The sequence below is a fragment of the Mirounga angustirostris genome, unplaced genomic scaffold (assembly GCF_029215605.1).
Source record: "Mirounga angustirostris isolate CCGP_5_RB_7025 unplaced genomic scaffold, mMirAng1.0.hap1 SCAF_2, whole genome shotgun sequence".
Lineage (NCBI taxonomy): Eukaryota > Metazoa > Chordata > Mammalia > Carnivora > Phocidae > Mirounga > Mirounga angustirostris.
The window spans coordinates 181525907-181545427 of record NW_026991710.1 but is presented as its reverse complement, the minus strand read 5'-3'; the positions used below and the strand labels follow the sequence as shown (position 1 = coordinate 181545427).

The 19521-nt window shown below is 38.6% G+C and overlaps 1 protein-coding gene across 7 annotated transcripts in view; it reads right to left on the bottom strand.

The window, feature by feature from the left end:
* VPS37A (VPS37A subunit of ESCRT-I) overlaps nt 1-19465 on the bottom strand; it is a 43572-nt gene extending 24107 nt beyond the window's left edge. For 2 of the 7 annotated variants that reach the window (XM_064585610.1, XM_064585611.1), the window contains exon 1: nt 19039-19461. In XM_064585610.1, the coding sequence (XP_064441680.1) occupies nt 19039-19163 (125 nt within the window). In that variant the 5' untranslated portion in view covers nt 19164-19461. Of the gene's footprint in view, nt 1-19038 lie in introns of all 7 variants that reach the window. The other 5 variants (XM_064585615.1, XM_064585613.1, XM_064585612.1 and 2 more) reach the window with 5 other exon arrangements.
* Nucleotides 19466-19521: the final 56 nt, after the last annotated feature.

Below are 19521 nucleotides of genomic sequence, written 5' to 3'. Positions count from 1 at the left end.
AATCTAGCAACCAAATCTTTTGGGGGCTCACTTCAAATTCTAATGAACATTCACAGTATTTCCAAAGGGAAAAATGTTAAGTAGTATTCCTGATTTAAGGTTGAGAAGAACTTTAATATTCAAAAAGACATGAAACTTTTTCAAGCATGAATACTGTTGGAAGATCTAGTGTTTACATAATAATTAACTTTTCGTTCTTTTGGTTGCTTCAACTACTGCTCTGTACTGACATCCCATGGAATGGGGTTAGTATGGAGATGAAGAAACAGCTGAGAACAGACTCAAAAAGATACTCAATATTAGGACTTCCATAGTTTTATAGAAGTTTTCTCTGGGGTTCAGTTTTGGACTAGAATACTGACAACCTCCTCAGTTGTAGGAACACCATATAATCAATTAAATGGCTTAAGGTTTCTATTCCTTTATATTATTTTAGGACTCTAAGGTGTAACTGTTTCAAGGGAATACTGGTCACACATGCATCCATCAGTTCTAAGCTAAATAGAACATCTTCATGATTAAAAGAATTTTATGACCTCCTAAGTCAGGCTTCCTGGGTTCAAATTCTCCCTCTAAGCCATTTATTTATGTGATCATATATGCAAATTACTTAACCTAAGCCTTATCTCTCAAATGGAAAACAGGGATGTTAACAATAGCTATCTACCTAAAACAATTGTTAAGATTAAATGAGAGAATACTCGTAAAGCCCTCCGCAAAATGCCATAATAATTGTTCAATACATGTTAGCTATTATCAAAAATGCATTTTGAACATGCATCTAAGTTGAAGCCTGTCTAAATTTGTAGTACCAAAGTTTTAACTCAGTTTTTTAGTGTATTTTTATAGAAAACAAAGTGAATTCGACTAAAATAATTTTTACTTAAATCATTGTCTAGAAGTGGTTTCATTGTCTCTACAATTAGAGTGTTGACATTTATTAGGTTTTGACAAGTTTCCTTCACAAATGAAGTATGATAAATAACTGAAAGCAATACTTGCAGTATTAGTGAGAGGTGAACTCTCGTTAACAAATTCCAGTACAAGTTAGTCATGGCAATTGTTGGAGTCAGGCCATGCTACTGAAATATGAAGTGCAATATATGGCACTTCAGCATCTTGAATACTTTCAGCTGAAGGAGTCTGAGAAAAGAGGAGAAGCAGGAAGGTTACTCTAACCTCCTCTCCGCCTCATACTTCTTCCCTGAAACAAATCATAAAATCCTCATGTGAAATATGCCCTCCTCATACCAAGTAGCATCTTTACCTCAAAGACAAAGGGACACCAAGAAGAATAGTAAGAACCCTTGATCATTACAATTACCTTATATTCCTTAACCCATCATATTCTTCCATGACTGTACACTTTTCATCAAACCTAGCACAAAAAAACTCAGGTCTAACTATTTCTTTGGATCTTTGCTTCCTTAAGTCATCCATCTCATGTAAAACTTACATTAAATAAGCTTGTATGATTTTCTCCTGTTAATCTATCAGTTTACTTAATTAAAACAAAAACTAATCCCTGAATATTCACAATGTGATTTTGAATTTTTTGCTATTTTAAAACTTTTATTTATTTTTTATTTTTATTTTTCGAAGATTTTATTTATTTATTTGACAGAGAGAGCAGGAGAGCAGAGGCAGGGGGAGTGGCAGAGAGAGAGGGAGAGGGAGAAGCAGGCTGGCTCCCCCCGCTGAGCAGGGAGCCTGATGTGGGGCTCCATCCCAGTACCCTGGGATCATGACCTGAGCCGAAGGCAGTCGCTTAACCACCTGAGCCACCCAGGCGCCCCTATTTTAAATAACTTTTAAAAAACTTATTCTAGGGGCGCCTGGGTAGCTCTGTTGGTTAAACACCCAACCCTTGATTTTTGCTCAGGTCATGATCTCAGGGTTGTGACATCCAGCCCCACATGGGGCCCCGCACTCATTGTAGAGCCTATTGGAGATTCTCTCCCTCTCCTTCTGCCCCTCAACCCCGCTCATGCATGCTCTCTCTAAATAAATAAATACATATATATATATACATATATATATAATACTTTAAAAAAACACAACAACTTATCTAAAAATGATTTATTCTCATCGAGGGGAAAAAAAAACAAGCAATGAAGAAAAAGTCAAGTGACTAAAAAAGATCAATTCAAGATACTGATAGCATGCATTTCCCAGTGTTGGGTAAATCAAGGAATGTTTATAGGTGAACCTTGCAAATAAAGGATTCAGATGCTTCAATAAAGATGGTAGATCGAGTTTAGACAACTTCCCTTCCCCACCTAAATCTCTAGGAAATATCGCAAAAGACTAAACAACCAAATCTGTAACAGTGCTGGAAAGCAAAGAGTAAGCAGACAAACTCTAAGGAACCTCTAAAAGATAAAAAAAAGATGGGAATAGACTTAAGGAAAAGGGTGATAAGGAAAAAAGGAAAGAAAAAGAAAGTAAACACAGGAACTAATGACAACCCAAAACATTAGATTAATGCCAAGTAGGAGCAGTTTGAAGGTCCTCGAAGCCCTTGAAGGAAGTCAATCCACACCAACAGTGTGGAAGGCTGGGCAGAAGCATTTCTCAGGGTAATGAATGGGAAGACGTGTGCAACAGCAGGTAGGATAGAGCACTCTCCTCTTTTCCCTGCTTGTTCCAAACCAACAGATGGCACTAGTATCTGTACCAGAAGAACACACTGGGTAGCCTTGAAAGGAGCAGAGACTTAGGAAGCTACTGACTTCCATGGAGCCTCTGTTTCCAGGAGACAACTATCAGCTTGTCCCATATTGGAACAAATCATTCTTTTTCATTTGTCACCAGAGGCAGACTATGATAAAGACTATGATAAAGCTAAATATCCACCAATAAATAGAGCTACATATCCACCAACAAGTTAACAAGGAATTTCAAACACAGACATGAACACATCAAAGAAGTGTGAACAAAGCAAAACCAAGCAAGGCAGCCACTAAACTCAAGCAGCCCAACACACAAAAACTTAAGCTAACAGAGTTAATTGAGAAGACTCTAAATTTGTGTAATTAATATCCTCAGAGAAACAAAATAGCACTTGCATTCACACACACACAGTTGATATGAAAATGAAAAATTAAGACACTGGAAATTTAAAATAAATAGCTCAAATAAATGGTTTGGTGCTCTGTTTGGAAAATGTTTCATACTATATATTCTTTTCTTGGAGAATACTGATGCATTTTAGCATATTAAAGGCTTTGGGAAATTCTAAAGCACTTAATTTTTGTTTTTGTTTTTTTATCTGTTTGACATGGACCATGTATTTCACAGTATTCTTTGAACACTGTTGTGGGGAACACAGGATAATGAAACAGATGTGCAAAGGGCCATAGGAACAGAGAAGAAAGCACCTAACCTCAACAAGAGTGGTGGTGGGGTCTTCCAGGAAATAAAATAATATCTGAACTACATTTAAAAGTCAAGTAAGAGTCAACATGCAGGAAACAGAAATCAGCAAAATAAAGCAGACATTCTACACAGAAGAAACACCATGGGAAAAATTTCAGATATGAAATAACACTGGGTCTCTTAAAGTCTCCATATCCTTTGCCATTAAAAACTTGGGATGGGAGGGATGGGGTGGCTGGGTGATAGACATTGGGGAGGGTATGTGCTATGGTGAGCACTGTGAATTGTGTAAGACTGATAAATCACAGACCTGTACCTCTGAAACAAATCATACATTACATGTTAAAAAAAAAAGATAGTAGGAAGGGAAAAATGAAGGGGGATATCAGAGGGGGAGACGAACCATGAGAAACTATGGACTCTGAGAAACAAACTGAGGGTTCTAGAGGGGAGGGGGTGGGGGATGGGTTAGCCTGGTGATGGGTATTAAAGAGGGCACGTTCTGCATGGAGCACTGGGTGTTATACGCAAACAATGAATCATGGAACACTCCATCAAAAACTAATGATGTAACGTATGGTGATTAACATAACATAATAATAACAAAACAAAACAAACAAAACAAAACAAAAAAAACCCTTCACATCCTCACTGTCTTGTTAAAAAGAAAAACAGAAGCCCAAAATGGAGACACTTAGGCCAAGTCACTACACTGGGGCTTAATACCTAACCTAACTGCAACCTCCTTAGAAATGTAGTCTTAACCAGCCCGTCAGGAATTTTCAGAACAGCACTAAAAAAGGTGATCTGTCACATGGGTCTTCTCCATCCACAGCCCATCCCCCCCATGTGGTAACCCACCTAATTAGACCCCCTACCCTTTACCCCTAGGGAAAGGTGACCCTGGCTGGTACAATCCTTTCTTTTATTTTGCTAATAACTTCCTTGCTCCACCAATCCTTCCTATAAAAATCTTACATTACAAAACAACTATTGGGAACTCCCATTACTCGCTAGATGGGATGCTACCCAATTCATGAATCATTTAATGAAGCCAACTACATCTTCAAAATTTACTTGGTTTTGTTTTTTAACAGATTTGGTGACAGCAATAGGATCTGAAGTGAATTTCTAAAGGCCTTCGGGGATAAAGAGAAACACAGACATGGCACTCTGTGAACCCTTTTGAGTTCACTGTTTTGCCATTCATTTCCAAGGACCTTTGGTGAGCTCCTCTGGGTCTGAGCTCCACTCTCTTGCATTTGAGCTTGGATCAAATTGGTTTTCCAATCCAGGGTTAATGAGTCAGTCTACATAGACAAGAGGCTCTAACAGAGCTCAAGTCCTTTGCCCTTGGTTCAGTTTACAATTCCACACTGGAATCCCTTCTCCAGTTGTAGTCTGCAGTCTCCCTGACCGGCATTTGCTGGTTTAGTACTTTCCCTAGTTCCAATCCACAGTCTCCATCTACTAGAGTCTGCTGGTCAGCTTACGTTGGTGGCCACTGGCCGGAGTTGGAATGGATCTGACTTAAGAACCAGACCGGGTCTGGGAACAGACTGGGTCTGATCTGAGTTGGACTGGGTCTGATCTGAGTTGGACTGGGTCCAGTGTGAGGACTGTGGTATTGTTTTAAATAAAGGCTAATTGATAATGTAAGTCTCAGGAGTAAGAAATAAGGCTGCAAACACTGGTGGGCATGGGTCAAGCATTTAAATTCAAAGGCTATTAGAGCACTTGCTACCTCTAGAAGATTTCTGTGATAATAATGTATAATAAGTTGGTCACATTAATGGGTTAGATTGACACCAGGTCACCCACCAACTGTGCAATGAGGTACACTGCAAAACACCCCACAATTCCCAACATCATCGTATGCCCCTCTTAGTTATTAATCTGACTCTAAGAAACCCAGAGGCCTAGCTAAAAAAAAAGGGGGGTTGGGGGGAGGATCCTTCATATCCAGAGTTGAACAGGCCACCTTCTGGCATACCTGCTTACTTTATGTCTAAAAACTATAGTCCCAGAAGTCACAAGTATTTAAACAGCAAGATCTTACTAAAATCAACCTAGAATTACAACGGCCATTATGGTAAATGCTCTAATTAGAGAAATAATTTAAGAAGTATACTTGAAAGCAAGGGTTCTTAAACAGAATGGGATACCTATTTTATTTGGTATGCAGAAGTAACCAAAAGGTTTCAAAATTCCAAAGTTTCATTATTCAAAAGGACAAAAAGACAATGAAAAAGAAAGGTACCTAAAACAAAAGACTAAGACTAACATATAAGACTGCATTAATTCCTACTGCTCTCCTCTCTCTTTTATTTGGGTACTCTTTCTAGTAATCCTCTATGTGAATTGTCTTTTGACTCTGAAGAGACTATTAGTTACCTTTTTTTAATTATGTTATGTTAATCACCATACATCATTAGTTTTTTTTTTAAAAGATTTTATTTATTTATTTGAGAGAGTGAGAGAGAGAAAGAGCACAAGAGGGGGAGCGGGAGAGGGAGAAGCAGACTCCCTGCTGAGCAGGGAGCCCGATGCAGGACTCGATCCCGGGACTCCAGGATCATGACCTGAGCCGAAGGCAGTCGCTTAACCAACTGAGCCACCCAGGCGCCCACATCATTAGTTTTTGATGTAGTGTTCCATGATTCATTGTTTGCATATAACACCCAGTGCTCCATGCAGAACGTGCCCTCCTTAATACCCATCACCAGGCTAACCCATCCCCCGACTCCCCTCCTCTCTAGAACCCTCAGTTACCTTTTAAGATAAAGACCACCATAGGCTGCAGGCAATCCCCTACAGGTATCTTTTACTCCTGGGTTAAAGGCCAAACTACCAGCCATAGTTAAATAATTTCTTAAACCCACAGAGGATTCTCAAAAGGTTTTATAAATAAATTACCTCCTGAGCCCAATACAGAGGAAAAAAAAAAAAATTCCCTTCCTTTCCAAATCCAGAACTGTTGATTATCGATCCTGTCTCCCAGGTATAGCTACTGCCTTCTTGATTGTCTTTTTTTTTTTTTTTTAAAGATTTTATTTATTTATTTGACAGACACAGCAAGAGAGGGAACACAAGCAGGGGGAGTGGGAGAGGAAGAAGCAGGCTTCCTGCAGAGCAGGGAGCCCGATGCGGGGCTCGATCCTAGGACCCTGGGATCATGACCTGAGCCGAAGGCAGACGCTTAACGACTGAGCCACCCAGGTGCCCCTTGATTGTCTTGTTTTATGTTCTAAGAATTTGGCTTGGCTTTCTGCCTGCCTGGGACAGGCAGGTTTTGTTTAGCTAAATTTGGGAGTGACTCTAGATCTTATAAAAATATTATCTTTTGCACCCTCTCTGAGGATGCTGCTAGGGTCCATGAGGTTGTTTAAAACTGCCAGATACATTTACTCTATGTCCTGGCTGAGACCTGACAAGATACTTGAAAGGATTTACTAACTCTGTAATCAGAAATCTGGCCAAATTAGAAGCTCATATTCAGAGCCTGAAAAGTTTTTTTTTGAGATTTCTCTCCTAAGCTAAATGTACCCAGATGGGGTAAAACACATAGGTGGATGGGTGTGAGTGTCTTTGATACCATTTAGGCAGCAACTTAATTCTTTGAGGAATTAAAAACAGCTACATCTGTTTTATAAATATGTTATCACCTTATACCTGTCAGAATGGCTAAAATCAAAAAGACAAGAAATAAGTACTGGTGAGGATGTGGAGAAAAAGGAACTCTCATGCACTGCTGGTGGGAATGTAAATTGGTACAGCCATTGTGGAAACCAGTGTGGAGGTTCCTCAAAAAAGTAAAAACAGGAATCCTATTTGATCCAATAATTCCACTACTAGGTATTTATCCAAAGAAAACAAAACACTAATTTGAAAAGATACATGCACCCCTATTTATTGAAGCATTATTTACAGTAGCCAAGATATGGAAGCAACCTAAGTGTCCATCAGTAGACAAATGGATAAAGGAGATACGGTAACATATGCAACAGAATATTACTCAGCTATAAAAAAGGATTAGTTCTTGCCATTTGAGACAACATGGATGGACCGAGAGGCTATTATGGTAAATGAAGTCAAATTGAAAAAAATAAATGCCATATGATTTCACTCATATGTAGAACCTACCAAAAAAAATGAATAAACATACAAAAAGCAGAATCAGACCTTTAAATACACAGAAATAATGGCTGCCAGATGGAAGGAGGGTGGTGGTTATGTGTAAAATGCAGGAAGGGGAGTGGGAGATTCAGGCTTCCAGTTATGGAACGACTAAGTCATGGGAATAAAAGGCACAGCACAGGAAATATTGTCAATGATACTGTAATAAGTGTTATATGGTGACAGATGGTAGCTTCACTTGCAGTGAGCACAGCATAAGGTATAGAGAAGCTGACTCATCATGTTGTAGATCTGAAACTAATGTAACACTGTGGGTCAACTATACTAAAAGAAAACTTTAAGTGTAAAAGTTCAAACTTTCATATTATATTAAAACTTAGTTCTAAAATTAAAAAGTAATACAGAAAAACTTAGATGCAGCTTCTTTTATAACTAGTGAGTTTTGTGTTTCTGTACCGAATTCATGGCAGCAATTTAAAGCTATAACCTATGAGGTCTCTATCTGTGTCTGTATGTTTATGTGTGCCTCTCTATATAGTAAATGTATAGTATTTTCTACCTCCAGATGGTATTCTTAAAATTAATTTGTAAATTTAGTTGGCTTAAAGATCTATTTAACTGGCTTAGGGAAAATTAACTGCTTATATAAATTCTCAGAAATATAACAAAAACACCCACATGTTTTTCAAGTACTGGGATAATCTTCTAGTAAATTAAATCTAGTTTAAATTCATTGGTTTAATTAAAACAGGCATGTCTTTAGAGTTATCAACATTGAATATAATGCAGATAAACAAATTTCATTCTGCCTGAATTTACTAGTTTAATTACATCTGTTATAATTTGTCAGCAAAAGTAACTTAGAATCATGGCTGATTCTGTCTAACGTCTCATAAAGTTTTGTGGGTAATCTAAACATGATTGTTGGAGCAAATGATTTAGATATAAGTGGGATAAGAATTTACAGATAAGCTTTTTAGCAATTGTATTTTATGGTATATGTGCTTAAAAAATTTTTCCAAATCTCCTTAGCTTGAAATTTTAGGAGTCTTGCTAAATTAAATTAAATGATGGAAATGTGGGTGCCTGAATGGCTCAGTGGTGGGTTAAGTGACTGCCTTCAGCTCAGGTCATGATCCCACATCCCCACATCAGGCTCCTGGCTTGGCAGGAGTCTGTTTCTTCCTCTGATCCGCCCTCCTCTCCTCTCTGGCACTCTCTCACACTCTCTCTCTCAAACAAATATAGTAATATAAAAAATAAAATCTTTAAATGATGGAAATGTATTGAATATTTAGACCATTTTCAAGCAAGATAAAATACTGTTATTGAACATAGGCTTATTTATTTTGGTTTATTACAGAGAAGCTGAAAGATATTTAGGTTGTTAATTCTACACTGGAAAACTGAAAAAAGCATATGTTTCTAGAAATTATGAAATGTATTCATAATGTGTCAATCTAAAAAATGCTGGTATTACAGTTCACTACTCTTCTTAGTTTTCACTAGAAATGAAGATTTCTAAGGGTTAAGAATTCTAATTAATGTTATTACAACTACTGCAAGTAAAGGAAACAACTTTGTATGTAAAGAAAGTAAAATGTGTGTTTTTGGTACGAGAAGGAATAAGGAATGGAGATGCATTTTCTCGTTGAGGGGGAAAAAAAAGTAATTTTGTCCTAAAGTGAGACTGGTTGTTTAAAGAAAAAGAACAGAACAAAATCTGAATGTGAAAAACAAAAAACAAACTTGCAAAGTTTGTTAAAAATGCATCTTTGGAAAGGTCAGAACTAAGATTAAAATGAATAAGTTTTAATACCAAAAGTAAGCTGGTACAAAAGCAGAATTTTATTTCCTCTGTTAAAAGGACAAAGGTTTTTTTTTTGGACTTGGGGTCTGCTTTTGATAAGATTGTTGAAGTAGCTTTATTTTTTAAGTTTCATAATGATCTGTGATCTTATTTAGGCAAACTTTAAAACCTGTTTTTGATATTTTTGACAAAGTTCCCAAAACTAAATTCTAAATGAAATTTTTTTGACCTGTAAGACATTTTGGAGTGCTTCCAAAAGTGTCCCTGGAACATTCCAAAAAAATTGTTAAACTAATTAGGCTTATTTGATATATTAAATTACTTGGGAAGCATCGTCAAGTAAGAAGTAATACTATGTCTTCCTCATATTGTAATTGTTAAGACTGTGGCTATATGTGCATAAAGTTCATTTTACTTCTACAAAAACTGGCCCCACATTGCCAGATTTTTGCCATCCTGATGTCCTTGTAACAAGGCAACAGTTTGCTCCTGAATCAGAGAAATTAAGATTGGTCAGTAATGGCTGTAAGATAAATGAACAGTTGGGGCTATGGGAAACCAAAGATGGCTGCTTGGTAATTCTCAACTCGCGGGCAAACCCCATTTTTCAGTTTTTGCATTCCTTCACTCACCACAGTGCATTTAAGATGACTAAAATTGTGAATTAACACTGATGGGGATGATTTCTACCAGTCAGGTCCATAATCCTGGAAAAATAATTTTTGTCCCAAGAGGCCGCAGATCTCTCTCTGGACTCTTTGGACACCTGCAGCTGGATTTCATTCAACTGCCTCTCAGTGTGGGTGATCAATACGTTCTTGTTACTGTATGTATGGGTTAAAGCCTTCCCCTGTTGCAAGGCTAATGCCCTCCCAGTGGCAAAGAAAAAAGGGAATGTTTCCCAGTTAGGGTATACTTTCCACAATATCCAGTCAGTGATCAAGGCACCCACTTCACTGGACAAATTATTCAAGCCTTCATGAAAACTCTGCAAACTTCCTGGAATAATCACAATCTCTATCACCTTGAACCAGACAAGGTCAAGAGAACTAATGAGATCCTTAAACTTAAAATTTCCAAACTTGAAACTACTGGACCTCCCTGACCTAATGTATTGCCTTTGATCTTGTAGACTATTCACAGTATCCCATTTGGAAAACACACTCACTCCACACAAGATAGTTACTGGCAGACCAACGCCTATTGGTATATAACCTTCTGTTGATCCTGTGTCTCATGCTAGTATGACCAATGACTATAAATGTCTAATGTCTTATGCTCAAGCCTATCATCAACAGGCTAAAAAATCCTTCCCAGGTCCCAATTCTCTGGTTATAGTCTAGGGCCTGGTGACAGAGTATTCTGAAACCAGTATTAGAGGAAGACAGCACTTGTCTTGTTGGAAGGATCCTTACTAAAGTGCTCCTGACCACTGCTCCAGACCTCTGAATCAAACTGACAAGGAGTAGCTGACATTGAGGTAGACTGTTTCTAAAATTACAAGACAACAAATCAAGGCTTCATACTTTAACTAAACATGAAACCATGAAACCTCTTCTTTTTTTGTATCCTTTATTCTGGCATTTGCTTGCAAAGATAACACCTTCATCTTTATCTCCCTGGCCATTGCTAAAGGGAGTAACCTCTGGAATGTAGAGAAGACTTTTATTTCAGGCTAGCATTTCACAAGCAAAATAAGACATCTCAATGGTTGACTCTCCTGAGTTTCCACTGTTAAGTTAGAAAGGACCTACCAGGAGGCTTTCATGATTTAGCGTTCACTCCTTTTGGCAGGTCCTTACCACCCTGGCTAGGCATAAAGGTAAATGAGATTATGATCAGGAACTTCTTAATTCCTGAAATTGCAGAATCCACTGCTAAAGCAATAGCTGTCCAGTAAAAACCCTTACATTCTCTGGCTAAAGTTCTTCCCCCCCCCCCCCCCCCAAAGTTCTTGACAATAGGATAGCCCATGATTATCTTTTAGCTGAGTAAGGTTATCTGCTGTGAACAACATCACCTGCTGTTTGCCTGTGGATTAATACTTCTGGGGTAGTTGAAACTCAACTGTATAAAAACCACTGAGCAAACCACTTGCCTTAAAAGAGTGACTCCTTCAACAGGGTCTTTCTTTGACTGGTTTGGGTCTTAGGGACCATGGCTCCAAAGTGCACTCCAAAAACTGGGAATTATCCTGTTTAGGGTTATCATAAAAATCTCTCTAGTGCACCGTATCCTTTCAAAAGCTTTAAATGTGTATTTGCAGCTGCTAACTACCAAGTGGATGATCTCCGAGACCAGAACCTTACAGTCAAAGTGAAGAGGATAATCCACTTCTGTGACCTGTGAACACTGTAGGCAGATATGGCTAAAAGTCCCCAGAAAAAGAAAGATGAGGCATAGCTTTGGGGACACAACAAAAGTCATTTTAGGCCCCCAGCTATTTTTATGACCTATGCCCCATCAACTGGCTCTACGTGACCAAGAGCACTTCTTGCAGAACTGCCTAGAAGCCACTGGAATTGCAAAGGAATGCAAAAGCCTCAGGAGTTAAGGATTTTAAGGAAACAAAAAGGAATGCAAAAAGCAACATTCTCTACCAGGCCAGGAAATAGCCCAACCATATCAGAGACAATAAATCAATGGTAAAACTCCCAGTGCTGGTTCAAAAGTGAAAGTTGACCTAAAGTGCATTCTTAAGTCTTTTCTTTTTTTGCAGGATTTGCCTCCTCCAGCCCCTCCCCCCCCCACCCCCGCACTCAGACAAGGGACTAACTGGAGCCAGAGAATTAATGATGCTGACCCTTGCTGGCCCTACTAACTTCAATCAACTAGGAACTTGGACTCTGTCAACTTAGGATGACTTTTGCCCTAATTCGGTACTGAACTCTCTCCTTTAACAAGTCCCTCCACCAATATGCATGTACCCTTAGCTTAAAACTTCCCTAATTTTGTTGTTCGTAGAGACACTGCTTTGAGAAACCCCAGTGTTTTCCTTACCTGTTGCAAGTAAAATTCTTCCTTTTCCACTCTTTGGCATGGTTGTGTCTTTTGACGATGCCCACCAAGAGGTGAACCCAGTTTTGGGTTACAATATCAAGGTGTTAAGCAAAAAAGTCATGACCTATGGATGTCATAAAAAGGAACAACAAAAACTTGGATTCAGAGCCACAGCTGAGAGTGGTGCTAATTCCTTAAATTTTGACCACATCTCTTAGTTAAGCTGAGAGTCTGATCAAAAGGGGAGTAATTGTTAAAAAGAAAACCAAAAGGCCAAAATGGAGCTTCTGATGCCAAGTCACCTTGCCTCCAGAAAATTCCTGATCAGCACCAATGAAGTAATCTGTCATATGGGCCCTCTCCATCCCCCAAAAGGAAAAGAAATAATCCAATAAAACTCCTTGCCCTTCCCCCAAGGGAGGGTGACTTTACCTGGAACAAAGAACAGTTCTTTCCTTTTGCTAATAACTTCCTTGCCCCACTCTCTTTCCTCAAAAACCTTCCATTTCGCACAACTCCTTGGAGCTCCCCTCTACTTGCTAGATGTGAGGCCGCCCAACTCATGAATCATTAAATAAAGCCAACTAGATCTTCAAATTTAACTGCTGAATTTTGTTTTTTAACAGCCTGTTGACACTTTCCATTAGTCGCATCACCATCTTCTGTGAAAACCAGGCCATTAAGCTAAGGAGGCTGGGCTTTTCTGGACAAGAGCTAAGACACTACTGAAAGGAATACACGGTCATATCTGAATTTTAGAATGATTACTCTGGTGGCCATGTGGAAAAAAAAATTAAGACTGAAGGCAGAGAAAATAGAGCCCAGTGGGAGTAGGGATGGACTGAGTGGAAACAGGATGACCAGGTTTTTGGCTCAGGTAGCAGACAGCAGATGGCTTGGAAGGAGTTAAGGGACAGGAGGGGAAGAGTACATGTGGCTGGATTAAACTAGCAATGGAGAAATGACCGCTTGTGTGGTTAATTCTTTTAAGCAAGTATGGACTGATACTACTAAGGGGAAAATTAACGAGAGAGAGTACTTGAGCTGTTATGATCTACACAGGAAAAATTTTCTTAAATGGTTAATATGACATGTCATACTCTGCAATTGTAATTTTTAATTACAGGTTATAAATGGACTATATGATTTAATGTATCAAATTAAGATCCACTTAATTATGGGACTGTTTGACATACATAATTTTAAAGTTCATTCCAAGAGCGCAATGTCCCTTTATAGAGTCACAGTGTTGACATTTTGTAGATTTCTATAGCTTCAACAAGCACAGCAACTTCTTGTAGGATTTTTTATTGCAACAAGCTAAGGTGATTTCCTTCCACAAAGAAGTTTTACTCTCAAATACCTATAAAAGATAACATACTGTTGTTTGTAGCACAAAAGGGAGTAACCGCAAACTGGGAAAATGGAGAAAGGAAAGCCCAGTAAATGAAGCAGCTACTTTTCAGTCAAAGCAAATGTTGCTTTGTGGAGTAACTGTTGTCAGATCTTCCACATATTTCTATTTTAAAAGAAAAGTTGCAGGGGGCAGTGGCTATATGGAAAATCTCTAAACCTGCTACTTAATTTTGTAGTGAATCTAAAACTGCTCTAAAGTCTTGTTCTTTTTCAAAGTTGAAAATTTGGATATTTTAATGAAAAATCCCAAAGTATAAACGCCAGCAATGGATCCATATTTTAAAAAATATGTAATATTGAACAGGTTAAAACACATACACATATCTTCTCATTGCAAATTTGTTGTTACCATCTTTGTGTATGAGTCCTTTTGAGCCAACAATAAAATCTATAGAAAAAAAATTATGGAATTTAAGCTTACTCAGAAACCCATGAGTTTAGAGGAGAAAGTTTTATTAACTGTGAACAAGGTGTTAAACTTAACAGCTATACGGTAGACAACTATACAGTAGCAGACTCTCCAAGGAAGTTATAAGGCTAAAGGTTTGGGCAATCAGAATGAATAATGGTATCCAGGGACTGGCAGCAAAAGAAAAATCCAAAACAATTTTTAAAGACTATGCAGATTGGCACCATTATTTTTAAGAAACAAAAATAACTGCTATTTACCAAGTACCTACTAGTTTCTTTACATGTATTATATCTAAAATCCTTCAAAGCAGGTACATTTCATTTGTGAGGAGACTAGCTGAAATGGACTTGCTTACTGAATGGCAAGTCAGAAGTATTCCTGCCAGAGGCAAATGAGCTGTAGGTGAGCTTGTGAGGGATTCACAAACAATAAGCTGGGCAGAAGCATGCAGGCTAAGAGGCAAAGGTTCCATGCATATTGATTCTATGCAGTGGAAAGAAGGCATATAATTTGTCATATGCTTACTATGTGCCAGGTACTCTAATAAATGCTCATAAATATCACTCAAATATTAAAAATCTTTCATGATAGGAATCACAATTCCTGAATTTACAAATGGGAACTGGAGGCTCAGAGAAGTTGAGTAACTTGCCAAAGGTCACATTGCTATCCTGTGTTGGAGCCAAATTAGAATCCAGGTCAGATGAGAGACGATGGACTCTGAAAAACAAACTGAGGGTTCTAGAGGGGAGGGGGGTGGGAGGAGGGGTTAGCCTGGTGGTGGGTATTGAGGAGGGCACATTCTCCATGGAGCACTGGGTGTTATGCACAAACAACGAATCATGGAACACTACATCTAAAACTAATGATGTAATGTAGGGGATTAACATAAGAATTAAAAAAAAAAAATAGAATCCAGGTCAGTCTGATTACAAAGCTTTCATTCACCTAGGTCATGTTGCTTTTCCTAAGGGCAATAATTTTTTGCTGACTTCCATTTATGTTGCTCAAATTCATTTTGTCTTTTATCTCTAAGAGAGTGCTCACATCCAGGAACCTGAGGAAGCAACACAAACTTTCACAGTTGGGCAGGGCAATAAGAGATCAGGCAATTGATCCTCTTACTTCAAGGGTCCTAGCCTAAGGCGTATTAAGGTTATGTTGCCCTGCCAGTTAATGGTACAGCAGTGTCTCCTAACTTCTGGTTCAGAGCCTCTTTCATTAAGACAATTCATGGAGACTATTCATTGTAATAGAGTGAAAGAGAAAAGAGCAATTCTGACAAACATAATAACTCCCAAATTAGATTTCCTTATTATATATAAAATAAAAATAGCACAGAATTACTATGTAATTATTAAAATGAATGCAGAAGTCCTTTACTTGAGAGAGCTGATACCCCTAAGTAAAATGCAATAAAGATTACTATTTGTAAAACTTTGAATTTACATAGTTAATTACCATTCCCAACACAGCTCCAGGTTACTGTTTTAGAGCTAAGGAAATAAAAGAAGCTAATTAACTTAAATATTGTTAAGAGAGAAGCCAGGATAGTTAGAATGGTTAACTGTTAAGAACATCAGTTTTTAGTATTTTCTGATTGTAGTACAATGCAGGGAAATAATTAACAGCTTCACTTCTGAAGAATCTTTAAATATTGGAATAAGTGAGTATCACTTGGGATATTTTCAATTGCAAGTAATTGAAAACCCAGGTTCAAAGTGGCTTAAACAGCAGTGAGGGGTTACTAAACTTAAAAAGGACTAAGTCCAGAGGCATCAAAGGTTCCAAGGCTGGTTAATTCAATTTCACATCATTATCATGGACATTCCATCATTCTACTCTACCACATTCAGTAGTCAGCCTGTTTTTCATGATCCAAGCCGTTCCAGATGGCCCATGTAATAATATCCAAAACATAAGAATTTCCTTTCGAACATCTCTATTATTCAAAAAATGTTTTGAGCAGCTCCCCAGCAGATTTCTCCTCCAACTCCCATTGAAGAAGCTTAGGTCAAGAGTCCCTCTTCCACGATAACTGGCAGTGAATGATTGCCATAAACAATCGTTATTTGAGCTCGGCCTCCCTCAGGTATATCATTCTGCATACTGGGAACCCAGATAAAAACTGTTCTTTCAAGAGTCAGGGAAAATGGATTTGGGTGGGAAAGCAAGAGTGTCCTTCAAAGTGAACTTCTTTAGGAAGCAGAAGAAACAACAGAACTAATTCTACTCCTGCCCACAAAGACAGGAATGTTAGTGGTAAATTGAATATTGTGATAACTGTTATTCAGAAGGTGGAATATATTCCTTGAGCCTAGTCTACATAACTTCCAGTTTCCATTTTCATAGTAGACAAACATGTTATGCTTTGGTTAAAACTTTTGTTTGTCATCTATGACAGTTTCCCATTTGCCCTGCCTACCAGTAAGATTAACATGAGGAAATACACATAAAATTCAGCTAACCTTTAGGAGAGGCCTGATAAAGATGAGGTAAGAATTTCTTAAGGTAACTAGAAAAGGAGTTTACATTTATTTAAGGAAGGGACTCACACAGACTAGTTCCTAAATGGAATTTTTTGAATTATAAGGAGTTAAAAAAGGTAAGAATTGGAAGGTATAAGAGAGAATAGGGTTACCGAGGAGGGCAGAATTTGAATACTTTCCTTGTTAAGGAAGAGCTGTTGACCTTATATCTGAAGAAGGGATAGAGTATGAAACATCAGGGAAGTGGGCCCCATGCAACAAGATACGGATATTCATAATTTAGGAAATTTTTATATTATTCATTAAAATATCATCTGAAACATTCTTTCAACTTTTGCAGAATGCACCTTCAAAATCACCAATCACAGTGTCTTACTGCACAACAATCTTTAAGTGTAAGTTATAGTACTGAAATTTGGCTACCCAAGCAACGTATTATCATATACTGCATACATAGATCATTTTTACCAGCTACCTTTAAAATGTATGTCATGAGTTCAAATGGTGGATTTAACAAGAATAGATGGATGACACTTTTTTCTGGCATCGTACCATTCCTTGAAAACTGAAAGTATATGACCTAACTGTCTCCAAAAGTATCCAAGTATAGTTTATAAATGTGAAATATTTCAATAAAATAAAACTACAAGTATTTTTATAAAAAAACTTTAAAGCTTAAGCCAATTCCAGAACTTCTTAGATTAGCAATTCTTGTTTTAGGATGTCACCTTATTTGGGAGGTCAAAAAAACACACAAGAAATTTCAGATTAGTCACTTCCCTCATTTACTAACCTTAGCAGTAAGAAGCTTTAGAGTATTTAAGAAGTTCAACTCCAATCTTAAAGAATAAAAATTTGCCAGCAGTGAGAATATTTAACAGGATATACTAAAGGCTTAAAAGCAATTAATTCCAAAGGTGTGGTTCTAAAAAGTATTCTGGTTATACTAGTACTAGTACAGTATATAAACAATCTTCCAAGCTGATACCTTCTCTAAGGAGACAAACTTTTGTTATGCTTGTTCAAAATGAGTCAACTTATTTTATAAGCATATCTTGTAAGAGTAGCTCTTACAGGTTAGTACAGAACATTATTTAGAAAAAAACTGACTTGGAAAAAAAAAAGGAAAAGAGTAAGATTGACTTGAAGAACTCTGTGAACTCAATTTTCCAGAAAGAAAGCCATCATTAAAACAAATAGCATGCCACTCTTCTGTTAAATACCATAAATTTTCAGCTTTTGAAAGTTCTGAACAAGCAGAATTGAGACAAAGAATCAAGAAACATCTGAAGTTCAATCAGCAATAGCCCTTGTTTTAGCCATACTAACTTTGCAGTGAATTTTTCTTTTAACAACATATTTAATTTAAAACTACTCTACACTGTAACTTACTTGCTTGGGAAAAATTATTAAAAGTAACAGATAAAATGCTCCCCAATAGTTCATTCAACAGGAATTAAAGTCTCATAATATATGTTTTTGAAATGTATGAAAAGTCTATTTAAAAAAAGAGGGTTGACTGATGTTGGCATCTTTACAAAGACATGCTGTGACACTGTTAAGAAAATAAACTTGCACAATCCATAAAAGGAGGCAGTTCTAATTTTTGTAAACCATTAGAAGCCACAAAGATTTGCAATATAAAAGGCTGAAGTTTACAGTAAATAATTTGAAATAATTTGAATTGCAACATATTTCTAACCTGACCATGCTGAAAATGAACAACTCGTAAGAAGACAACAGATTAACATGAATATAAGGCAATTCTCGAGTGTGGGAATAAGAATAATAAAATGAGATGCAGAGACTAGTAGTTTGCCAGATTGGGACGAGGCTGCTGAAACCGGGTAAATCTTAAAAGACTTAAGAAGATTGAGTATGTCACTCCCAACCAAAAAGAATTCACTGATAAAACCTCTGGCTTCTCTTTCATGTTACAACAACCCCCCCCCCCCCCAATTTTACACTCTGTGAAACCTGGAGTTCACTCTTTACGATTCTTTTTAGCCAAGTACAGTACTTTAACAATTCTGCTAACGTGGCAATCAGATGGGCAAAGGGAAAGGCTAGTGAGGAAGCAGAGCAAAGCAAGGGCTACTGGATACAGACCCTAAGACAGATTACAGCCAGAAGTGATGTGTCAGGAGGGATGAACAACTCAGAATTGGAAGAGCTGAGCCGTGGTGAGGCAGGAGGGAGGGAGGGAGAAAGGATCCGGAGAAAAATCCAGAACATGGGTCAGAGATAGAAGAGCAAGCGTGTGACCCAAGACGAAGGGAGGTATGTCAAAAGGAGGCAGCTGGCGGGCAGCAGGCCTGAGGAGCTATGCGAGGCTACGACCGGCCCACCCTCCCGCCCTACTTTTTCCTCCGGTCGGAGAGGCAGCGACCAGTCACCTGGAGTGTGAATTCCGGAGGGACTCTATGAGGCGCTGCTTCTGCTGTTGGAGGCTGGTGAGGCCACCGGGGGACCCAGCTGCGGAGGAGGAGGCGCTCTTGGTCAGGGGAAAGAGCCAGCTCATCCTCCACGGGTCCCCGGGCCCGAGGCCCTGGAAGGCTCTGGCCTGCTTCTCCCAGCTGCTCAACCCGGCAGTTCCCCAGCGACAGGAAGAGCAGTCCGAGACGCCAGGGTCCCAAGTGCTGGGGGGCGGCGTCTTCTCTAAGCAAGCCCGGCTGAGGGGTCCTTGGGTCCTGGGCGAAACACTATGACTGTGCGCAGCTAGAGAGAGGAAAGTAGCCGCCCGGGACGGGGAGCTCTACCTTCACGGTCCCGACGCCCAAACCAGTCAGCGCGGTAGCCTGACAGCCAAACGCTCCACCACCCCCGCTTCCGTCACCTGCGTGCTCCGCCCCCTCTGCGTGTCGCGTCATCACCTAGCG